This window comes from Loxodonta africana, chromosome 10 (genome assembly GCF_030014295.1).
Source record: "Loxodonta africana isolate mLoxAfr1 chromosome 10, mLoxAfr1.hap2, whole genome shotgun sequence".
Lineage (NCBI taxonomy): Eukaryota > Metazoa > Chordata > Mammalia > Proboscidea > Elephantidae > Loxodonta > Loxodonta africana.
This window is the reverse complement of record NC_087351.1, coordinates 24,887,517-24,899,318: the sequence shown is the minus strand read 5'-3', so window position 1 is coordinate 24,899,318 and position 11,802 is coordinate 24,887,517. Positions and strand designations below refer to the sequence as shown.

The 11,802-nt window shown below is 35.2% G+C and overlaps 1 protein-coding gene across 1 annotated transcript; it reads left to right on the top strand.

Moving 5' to 3' along the window:
• The first annotated feature begins 278 nt into the window (after positions 1-278).
• On the top strand, positions 279-3,624 carry LOC100661191 (olfactory receptor 4N5). The gene has a single exon (XM_023558781.2). It carries the CDS (start codon positions 940-942, stop codon positions 1,933-1,935), a length of 996 nt encoding a protein of 331 aa, XP_023414549.1. The 5' UTR covers positions 279-939; the 3' UTR covers positions 1,936-3,624.
• Positions 3,625-11,802: the final 8,178 nt, after the last annotated feature.

Below are 11,802 nucleotides of genomic sequence, written 5' to 3'. Positions count from 1 at the left end.
TACCTTTCTTTTTCTACCACTTGCTAATGAGAGCAAAGAAGAAAACTAACTGTAAATTTAAGAAATTTAATTGAAATAGCTTTATTTTTCTAATCTGTCAAATCAGTATATTAGACTATGTGCTCTTTATGACAAATTCCAGCTCTAGTCCTCTTTAATTGTATTAATTGAGAAAGTCAAAATCTTATTCTGGAAATTGTTTATGATGAAATATTTTCGTAGGAAGGATATCATTTGGCTGTGATACTGGAATCTGAGAAAGAAGTAGGCTATGGAAATACATGAGCAAATGAGACTGGGTTAGTGCTAATTCGAATGCAAGAATAGGGAATGCAGCTGATGCAGGATTGAGATCCAACCAGAGATGTAACTAGGAGAACACCTCTGAGTTAGGTGAGACGTGGGGTTCTTGGTTGAGATTCTAGTGACCTGTTTGGAGTAAGGTTGAAAAAGAACACCAAACCAGGACAATGTGATGGAAACCACTAAGTCATGAATTCAAAAAACAAGGCAGATAGTCAAAAGCCAGGAACTAGGGATTATACAGGAACTGAAGGAGAGAAGGCTCTTCAATGACACTCTATTCTTTCGGAATGAGGAGAAGGGACCAAAAATCTAGTGAGTAATCTAAACATCAGAGACAGTGTACCGCTACCACCACAACCACCACCACCAACAACGAAAACAGATGGCTTTGATAATGTATTTCAATCACGAAACTTCTAACAAACCTCAAGCAAAGTATGTACCAATCCTAAGGCATGGGCATCCCAGAGTTCTCCAGCAGAGCAAATGCATTACTCTTAGCATGGAATTGGGAAAATGAAGGGTAGATGGGTTTACCCAGGATATGGGAAAGTAAGGGGGCATTGGTTGTTAGTTTTTCAGGATGGAGAAGTGTTGGATGTGGCAAACCTTATTTTTAACTAGAAAGGAGCTATGGAATATATAAAAGGTGGATATAACAGGCAACAATTTGCTTTTTGTTCTTCTGTAGGGTGCAGAGTCATGGAGAGAGAGAACAGTACAGTGGTGACAGAGTTCATTCTCCTTGGTCTGACCCAGTCTCAAGATGCTCAACTCCTGGTCTTCGTGCTAGTCTTAATTTTCTACCTCATCATTCTCCCTGGAAATTTCCTCATCATTCTCGCCATAAAATCAGACCCTAGTCTCACAGCCCCCCTCTACTTCTTCCTGAGCAATCTGGCCTTCCTGGATGCATCATACTCCTTCATTGTGGCTCCCAGGATGCTGGCGGACTTCCTGGCTATGAAGAAGGTGATCTCTTACAAAGGCTGCATCACTCAGCTCTTTTTCTTGCACTTCCTTGGAGCAGGGGAGATGTTTCTTCTTGTTGTGATGGCCTTTGACCGCTATGTTGCCGTATGTCGGCCCTTACACTACTCAACTGTCATGAAACCTAGAATTTGCTATGCATTGTTGTTGGCTCTGTGGCTTGGGGGCTTTGCCCATTCCATTGTTCAAGTGGCCCTTATCCTTCATTTGCCCTTCTGTGGCCCAAACCAGCTGGATAACTTCTTCTGTGATGTCCCACAAGTCACCAAGCTGGCCTGCACAGACACCTTTGTAGTGGAGCTCTTGATGGTCTCCAATAGTGGCTTGCTCACCCTCCTGTGTTTCCTGGGCCTTCTGGCCTCTTATGCTGTCATCCTTTGCCATGTAAAGGGGCACTCTTCTGAAGGGAAGAACAAGGCTGTGTCCACATGTACCACTCACATTGTCATCGTGTTTCTCATGTTTGGACCTGCCATTTTTATTTACACTCGCCCTTTCAGGGTGTTCCCAGCTGACAAAGTGGTTTCTTTCTTCCACACAGTAATTTTTCCTTTGATGAATCCTGTGATTTATACTCTTCGCAACCAGGAAGTAAAAACTTCTTTGAGGAGGTTGTTGAGTAGGCACATTGTTTGCTGAATGGAATAGGAGAATGAAAAATCAAGAGAGGAGAAAGTCCAATTGAAATTTATTAAATCATTTTTCATTCATGCACTCAGTCATTTAGGAAATACTATATTTGTTAAGCACTTCCAATTTTCAGGTGCTAGTCTAGTTATATGAATGAGACAGGTAAGATGGTAACATTCTATTTCTCCTAGAGTTATATTCAAGTGGGCAAATAAAGGTTAAACTATTAAATAAGCAAATAATAATAATTTCAGAAAGGGTTAGTGCTCTGAAGCAAGTTGAAAATAATGCTATGCTAGAGTTTGATTGCAGGGAAGAGAGTTACTTTTTTTTTGATTGTCAATTAAGGTTTTGTTGAGTAAATGACATGAACGGGCATGCGATTAAATTATAGGCAGAGAGAATGACTAGTATGCAGACCTGAAGAGCTTATGAGCTTGCTGCATTTGAAGATATAAAGATATAAAGAAGATTAACAAAAAAAAATATTTTTTTTTTTACTAGCTGAAATGTAGTTAGTGAGTGTGAAGGTGGCAGAAATTTCATGATGTTGGAGAGGTTGGTAGGGAGAAATCTTGTATTTTAGGCAATACAAAGAAGTCTAGGTGTGCTCCTTGCTACTGCGGTATCATTGTTTCTAGGCCCTCTCAGCTGGCAAACCAAGAAAATATATCTGTGCATACTAATCCTTGTATATACACATATCTATAAGCATTTGCGTATGCAACTATCTGTATCTTTATTAAACTAAACAGTTCACACTGATATCTCAAACTCTAATCCATGATGACTCTAGCCTCCTCTTCTTGCTTATCTGTAAATTCCCACTCAAGAGTATAAAACCTGTATCTAACCAGCTGCCATCCATATATTCAATTGTTCAATACCAGTATACATGTACAGCAGTATAGTATTTTAAATTTATAGTATTGTTTCTTGGGAAACAACTTTAACAGCTAGAGTACAGTGGTTATGTGCTGCCCTTTAGTTTTACAGATTCCACTCATTTTCGAAGTTACTTATGTCAATACCTTCCTCCGGCAACCCCTTCACTGAGGTTGTTTCACACATTTGTGATAAAATTAGATTCACTAGTCTTCTTTTTTTTTTGGTCCAATCTGATAATCTTAGACTTAATTTGGTGTGGTTATGCCATTTGTATTTATTATGATTAGCACTGATATGGTTGGATTAGAATTTGCTATCCTGTCAACTATTTTCTATTTGGGGTTTATGTTTTCCTTTTTTCTGCTTTCTTTCCGTTTAATTGATCACAATAATTGTACTTTTCTCCAATATTTGATTGTTATTTTTTTTTTTTTTAAATTAGTAGTTGCCCTAGAATTAATAAAAAAAACAAAAAACATTGCAGTCAGGTCAATTCCAACTCATAGCAACTTTCTAGGACAGAGTAGAACTGCCACTTGGGGTTTCCAAGTCTGTAAATCTTTTCAGAAGCACACAGCCACGTCTTTCTCTCACAGAGTGGCTGGTGGGTTCGAACTGCCAACCTTTTGGTTAGCAGCAAAATACTTAACCACTATGCCACCAGAGTTCTCCTAGAACTTACAAGATACATCTTTAATAAAGTCTGTATTCAAACAATATTTTACTGTTTGCACTGCATTTACAAACCTTATATCAATGTATTCCTATCCTTTGTTCTATTGTCATATATTTTATTTTGATGTTTGCTATAATATAACAAACACACAATACATTGCTATTATTTTTACTTTAGACAGTTATACAGAAATTAAAATTAAAGAAAAATGAATTTCATTTTTAACTTCATTTATACCATTTCCAACACTCTTTGTTTCTTAGTGCAGATCCATGTTTCTTTCTGATATCAGTGACTTCTGCCTGAAGAACTTCCTTCAATATTTCTTGTAGTGCAGACCTCCTGGGAATAAATTTTCTCATTTTTTTCAATTTGTGTGAGAAAGTACTTATTTCTTATCCATTTTTGAGAGAAATTTTTGGCTGTGCATAGAATCCAAGTGCAACATTTTTTTTTTCTTTCAGTATTTTGAAGATGTCTTCTGTCTTTTGACTTGCACAGCTTCAGGTAAATGTAGTGTAACTTTTATCTTTCTTCATCTATGTCTAATGTGACTTTTTTTCCCCTTCAGGTAGCTTCAAGATTTTCTCCTTGATTTGTTTTTTAATCGGTTGAATATGATATGCCTAGGGACTGTTTCTTTGTTGATATTTAATATGCTTTTTTTTTTTTTTTTGTATGGTCTTCTTCGATCTCTGGTTTAGTATGTCACTAATTTTCAAAAGTTTTTAGTCAGTATTTCTTCAAGTATTCTTCTTACCCTAAACCCACCAAAAAAAAAAAAAAGGAAACCCTGATTCACCTTTTGGAAACTTAATTAGACATATATTAGATTCTTTGGAGTTTTTCTACAGCTCTTCAATATTCTGTTCTAGTTTTTTTTTTCTTCACTCTTTTGTCTTTTTCTGTTTCTGTTGACCTGTCTTCATGTTTGCTAATTTTTTCTTAAGTCATGTTAAATATACTAATGTGTCTGTCAAATGCGTTCTTAATATTACAGTGGTTTGAAATCTCTAATATCTGCATTTTATTCTATGTTACAGTTTACATTTTTCCGCTGAAGGTACTCACTGGATACTTTTTGTTGTCCATCTTTTCCATTAGAGACGTTAATATATTAATAAAAGCATTTTTTTAAAACTCTCTGTCTAATAATTTCAACTCCTGTGTCATATCTGTGCCTGGTTCTATTGATTCATTTGCCTCTTCACAGAATTTTTCTTTTTTTTTCATGGTTTATGTGTGCCTCATAAATTCTTTTTGTTGAAAGTTAAAAGCTTCATGTAGTATAAGACTTAGATAAATAAATTTTATGGCCAAAGATGAGTAAAACTTTGTTTTCACTGGATTTTTAGTGTTAGGATTTGGATCAATATAGTCAAAGTTTGTGCTAGGTTTTGAGGTTGTTGTTGTTACGTCAGAGCCTCACAGTCTTCAAATTTCTCCAGTAAATTAAATTTACAGAATTTAACAGTAATTTTCTTTACTTGTCTTTGTGCCTGAAAAATACTACACTAATAAATAGGTAAATTTTTTGTTAATGAATTCCTGTGTGCTTGTAAGACATTTCTGTGTTCTATATTTTCTATGGTGCCTTGGTGGCACAGTGATTAAGAGCTCAGATGCTAACTGAAGGGTTGGCAGTTCAAATCTGCTAGCTGCTCCTTGGAAACTCCAAAGGACAGTTCTACTCTGCCCTATGGGGTCACTGTGAATTGGAATCAGCTTGATAGTAACAAGTTTGTTTTTTTATACATATTTTCTATGAGAAATAAATGTCCACTTTTTACATCTCCATAAGATTTTCTATTTTATTCTCTTCTATACATTTGAATTCTGTAATGAAATTCTTCTTTTTACATGGGTTTTACACATTTTCTTCTATTTTCTTAAGCATTTCATCATAAAAATTACTTAAGAAAACATTATTGGCCCACTCTAATATTTAAATACCTGGGTGTTTCTATTAGTGTTTTTCTTGTCTTCATTTTATTGCTATAAGAACATCTCTCTTGGTATAATGAAAACATTTAATTTTATATCGGACCTGGGTATTACATATTGGAAAGGTCACAGATGATGCTGTTTTCCTCTGAACAATGTTTATTCTTTCCTTTTCCGGGCAGATAAAACGAAATCTGATCAATTTAATGAAAATGGAGACTGAGCTAAGTCAAGCCTGGAATGGCAGACAGACTCCTAAGGTGCCCTCCTCCTGATCCTGGCCTCCTAATAGTCATACCTTTGTATATTCTCCTGTATTGAATGGGGCCTCACTCCTGTGGGTAAGGATTCCAAAGCCCTCATTCCCACAACCACAAAAAACTGAATTCTTCCAACAACTTGAGTGAGCTTAGAAGATCTGTCCCCAGCCGAGCCTCAGATGTGACAACAGCCTCATCTAGCAGCTTGCATGTAGCCTCATGAGACCCTAAGCAGAGGATACAACCAAGCTGTGCCCAGACCCCTGACTCACAGAAAGAGTAAGAAAATAAACGTGTGTTTTAAGTCACCAGGCAATCTCCTTGGGTGTTTTTTTTTTTTTTAAGAAAAACCTTCCTTGAAAATCAGATTTACATATACCCCCTCCTAATCCCCTTCCTCTTCCTTTCTGAGCATTTTTGGTCATACTGATATTCAACCCTGAACGATATGCTCCTAAAACTTTTAGCTGTATTCTGAAAAATTCTACCTATGTCATGTTTATCAAGAGGCTTGAATAATAAATTCTGGGTATCAAACTTTGTGTTTAAGGAACCCTGGTGGTGCAACGACTCAGCACTTGGCTGCTGACCGATATAGGTTAGTGGTTCGAACACACCAGCAGCTCCACCTTAGAAAGATGTGGCAGTCCCCTCCTGTAAAGATTTACAGCATTGAAAATCCCATGGTGGCAGCAGTTCTACTCTGTCCTATAGGGTCACTATGAATAGGAATTGACCTGCCTGCAAGGGGTAATTTTACACATATATTATCTTTCTGAAATCTGCATTGAAGAATCTCCTTTCTTACAAACACCTACCCTAACAGCAGTAAAACACTAAACCATGGCATCTATTGCCTCATAAAAAAAATTAAAATGATTTTATTTTTCATAGAAGTTGTGATTGATTGCTAATGGGTGTGTGGAGTACTAAATTAAAAAAGAAAATCCAAGACTTAGAAAAAGTGACCTGTTAACTAGGAAATGAATGTGGCACTCCACTGCTGTATATTTACTGCCCTCACTTCTCTGTAATCTTTTTCGGGGGATTTTAACTGTTGAAGAAATAGTTGGAAAGGTTACATATAAGAATCAATGCAAAAAATTTTTCCTAGCAAATGAAGTCATCATTTACTGTTCTCAGTTGTTGTTGTTGTTAGCTGCTGTTCAATTGGCCGGACTCATAGTGACGCCATGTACAACAGGATACGACCGCTATGATCCATTGGGTTTTCAGTGAAAGTAGATCATCAGGCCTTTCATCCTAGTCCTTCTTAGTCTGGAAGTGCTGCTGAAATTTGTTCTTCATCATAGCAACATCCAAGCCTTCTCTGATATACTGGTGGTGGCAGTGTGTGAGGTGCATTGGCCAGAAATCAAACCCACATCTCCCACATGAAAGATGACAATTCTTCCATTGAAGCACCAATGTCACCCTTGTTACTCAGTTAGCTGTTAGTATTGTTATTGTTAACTGCCATCAAGCTGAACTGTTAGTATATTGCTTGCTAATTATATTGTTTTGCCAGAAAAGTTAACACTAGAGTTATCTCCATGCTCTTCCTTTTATATTTTACTTTTCATAAAGTTTTATGTAATAACAAAGGACTTAGTGAAATTCTAAATCTTCAGAGTGATTGAATGTTAAGCTCCAAGAATATTATCATTATTCAGTAAAGAACATTAAGGATGGTGATAGTGTGTACTCTCTCTCTCCTCCCTTGTATACTAAAAGGATATTTTTCTCTTAAAGAAGAAAAAGTCTATGAATTTCTTTATAAGCCTTGTTTGGTGTATACACTGCTTATTTTAATTACACATGAATAAAAGCTCAAAATTATCCAATTATTTGTAAATATTCTGATGTATGAAATCAAGTTAACAGAATTATAGTTTTCCAAAGTCCATTATCTTTAATAGGTTCATTTTCTATAAATGCGCTTATCCTCCACCAACCAGCCAGACTTAGAGTTTTCTAGAGAAATTTCTAGAGAAAGTTCACATGACAATAAACTTGGCAAATTCACAATCCACTTAAATAATGACAGAATAAGTTCTTGCTCTAAACCCAAGGGAAAACCAACGGGCTCATTTTAATAATTCCCTCTGGTGGTTGATCATCAGTCTGCAACTGTTGTGTATGTTTCCTATCTTTTTTTTGTTTTTTAACCTAAAAATGATTGTCATGTGTATTCCTGGAGATAGAAAAGAGAACCCGTATATAACCAGACTCTCGCTGTGTCTGCAGCTCATGAAGAGGCCACTCCTCAGCTAGAGCTGGTAGGTTAAACAGCAGTGCTAACAGAATAGTGCAATTGTGCCCTCTAATAAAAGATGAGACATTTTACATAAAAGTTGTAGCTAGATAAAAAACACATTATCCTAATCATGAGGACTACAGCATAAAACTAATCTAGGTCGACTAGTAGCTGGACAACTGCATCCAGTTCCAATAAGAAGCAAAGAGCGACTCTGCGCCTGACAAAGGAACTGCGCTCGTATCCTGCTCAGAGAGGTTAGTTTTATAGCTTGAACTTGAGTTTTTGGAATATGAATGGAATTAGTTTAATCTACAGGGCAAAAAAAAAGCCAAAGTATCTTAGAAAAAATACATTAATGAAAAAATCAGGTTCTTGCTTGGCTAAGTTTAGCATCTGTGATAAGACCAAAATTTAATAAAACCTCAGATCACAAAATGGGAAATATTGACCTATTTCAATATTTAGTTTACTTATTTTCATTTTTATGTCCCTACAATGAGTATTTAGTTTAATTCAGAAAACATTTAAGAAATGCCAAGCGAGATAAATGTGTTACATTTAAATCAATTTCTTTTTAATTTTCCCTGGAGTCTATACTTATTTTTTTGATATATATATATATGTATGTATTTTAGTCAATACAGCTATCTAATTATATTGCTAATATATTCATTCTTTAAACAATTTTGCAACTTAAAGACTATTTTCTATTTTTCTAAACCCACTGACTCTTTTCCACTTCCATGTAAAACTATTATTTTAACATGTTTTAACTTTTTCAATATATTAAAAAAAGCCCTTTATGCATATAAAATTAATATTTAGGTTTCATCTATTAAATGTACAAACATATTATTTTAATTAGGAAAATAGTTATAGTGGTTGTTTTGATAACTAATCTGATTTTTCACTTTCCAAGCATTTTCTTAGGTGATAAGTGAACATTACGTGTGGGTTATCTAGTCCATATAGATTCACATTTTCATGAAAAGAAAACGTAACAAACACTCATGATGACTAGAAATGGCATGGCTCTTATTTTCAATAAAAAAAATTTAAAAATGTCAGTTGCATATTTACACATTATTTTTAACTGTGCTATTTAAGCACTTTTATGGAAATGACTCTGCCTTTTAATATAGACATACAGTATTGAACACTCTAAACATAGCTTCTCTCTTGCCCCCAACAAGCCACCACAGTTGATAGGCGTTAAGTAATTTTTTATCTTTTAGTCATGTGTGTGGCATGAAAAGGGCTAGGCCCTCAATTACAGGGCATTCATCCCATTCTCAGATACAGTTTCTGCTATACAAACCATGCTCTTCTTTATCCTATTTATCCCATTGTTGTTCATTCCTTTTTAGTTCACTGTCAGTTCATTGGGGCCCAGGTGGAGCAGTGGTTAAGTGTTTGGATGCTAACCAAAAGGTCAGCGGTTTGAATCCACCAGCAGTTCCTTGAAAACCTTATGGGGCAGTTCTACTCCGTCCTATAGGGTCACCATGAGTTGGAATCTGCTGGATGACAATGATTTTTTTTGTCTGTTTGTTTCTTTGGTTAATTCATTGTTAGTCAAATGTGCTGTTGTTGTTAGGTGTCATCGAGTCGGTTCCAATTCGTGGAGACCCTAGGTACAACAGAAAGAAAACTGCCCACTCCTGCACCATTCTCAACAATCATCAGTTAGTCAAATTTATACTATTAAATATTTAATTTTCCCTTTGAGGTTAAACTGTGGCTTAAATTGGGAAGACTTCTCTTCTTTTTCTTATTCAACCTTATTTTTATTTGTGTCTTAATAAAAATTTATTTTTTCAGATGTTAAATTTTAATGAATGACTTCATCTATCATAATAAATTTTAATTTCTGTATATGTAGACTTAGCTGGAAACTTTTTAGTATATATGCTTGTAAAAATTCAAAAAATTCTGAAGTAATAAATACCCTTTTTTGTTTTTAATTTTATAAGTTTAAACTATGAAATTACTTTTGTGAGTTTCCTCAAGATTTTCTCCTGTTAAAATTTTGAGACGGAGGGCACATAGTTTTGAAAACAATTTCACAATTAGTGTGTAGACTCAATTTGCTACATAAATAAGGGTATCAATGTTTTCATTAACACCAACCCTTCTTGACCAGTCTTCAGGAATAAAATTCTTCATCAATCCCTTTAGTCTGGGTATTCTCATAATTATTAGAAATTGAGATAATGTTAAAGAGTAGAGTTTTGTAAAAGCACATAAACAGCACATATACATGTAGAGTGAAATATAAAGTATACCCACCTGTGTTACCCTTTAAAGGCTCATAACATTCTATAAGGTTGAAGAGTAGATATTATTTTATTTTTACAGAAAAGCAAATCGACGTTCAAAATTGTTGAGTATATTTTCCTAGTAAATGTTGACGCCAGGACTAGAGTTTAAATCTTGACTCTTATTTCTTTTTTTAAGAAATTCTGATGTTTGAGCTAAGCAATGTCTACCAAATACCTGATGAACAGGAAAACTGAAATTCAGACCAGGTTTTTCACATTCTATTCTGGTGCTCCAGAGTTAAAATAAGGGATAAGTATTTGTGTGTGTGTGTGTGTGTGTGCTGTATCAGTAACAAAAATGAAAATAAAAAGGGAGAGGAAGAAAGGCAAAAAAGTGAAAGAAACGAGTCGAGTTGGGACCAACAGATTACAAAGCTGGGACCAAAAGATCTAAATCAAGACTTAAAAAGTAAAATGGAAGTGAGCCAAAAGTGGCAGCTCAATCTGAGAAAACACCTAAAGTGCAAATGTCAAGACTGTGAGAGCCAGGAGAATAGTCCAGAGTTAGCATGTACACAGCCTGAAATGTCAGAGAAAAGAATTGAGTGAAAAAAGGTAAGCATTCAGGAATGAAGGGAAGACATACTTGCTCGTTTGGGTGAAAGGCTTGATGGTTGGTCAGATTCTATAAATACACAGAGCGTAAAAGGATAAGAAATAAAGAACTCCAGAGAGAAGATCAATAACTCTAAACTCAGAAAAATAGGCAAGGCACTGAACTATGAAAGTCTGGAAATTTGTTTAGGAACCAAAGTATGAGACACAGAGCATGAATCACAAAAAACCTAGACACTGAGAAACGTGAATGTTCCTGTCCAGAAATGCCCCAGCAAGTTAATTTTATCCTATTATTATAATTTTACTGGGGCTAAGAAAATACTATGGACTGTAACCAGATTAACATTACAGGAGTAAATGAAATGATTAGCATATCTTTTTGGGATAAAAAACGGGTTAAGAATATAGGATGTCTGCTAGAAGAACGTACCATAAAGTAAATTGCTGAGTTAGATGTACAATTCAACTCACATTCACGTATTTGAATATTTTGAATTTGGGTGATGGAGAGGAGTAAATGATTGAATACTAGGTTCCAAAAAGTTAAATGACTATGCTTTTATCCACTTGAATGAATTCATTTGTCTAGTAGTCATTTGACTCATTTAACTCACTGAGCCATTGAATTCAGGGGTCATAAATTCAAAACTGAAGACCTGGTGGCTCAGCTGTAAATATCTTGACTGCTAACCAAGATGTCGGCGGCTCAAATCCACCAGCAGCTCCTTGGAAATCCTATGGGGCAGATCTACTCTGTCCTATAGAGTTGCTATGAGTCAGAATTGACTCCATGGCAGCAGGTTTTTTTTTTTTCTTTCTTTAATTCATGATAAAAACAATAAATTCATGTGAAGTCATAATGTATTGCCTCAAATTACATTTACAGAATTTTACAATAAATTTTCCTAATTTCCACCATTCTGGCTTAAAAAAAAATGTAGTGATGTGACTATTGCCTGCATTAATCAA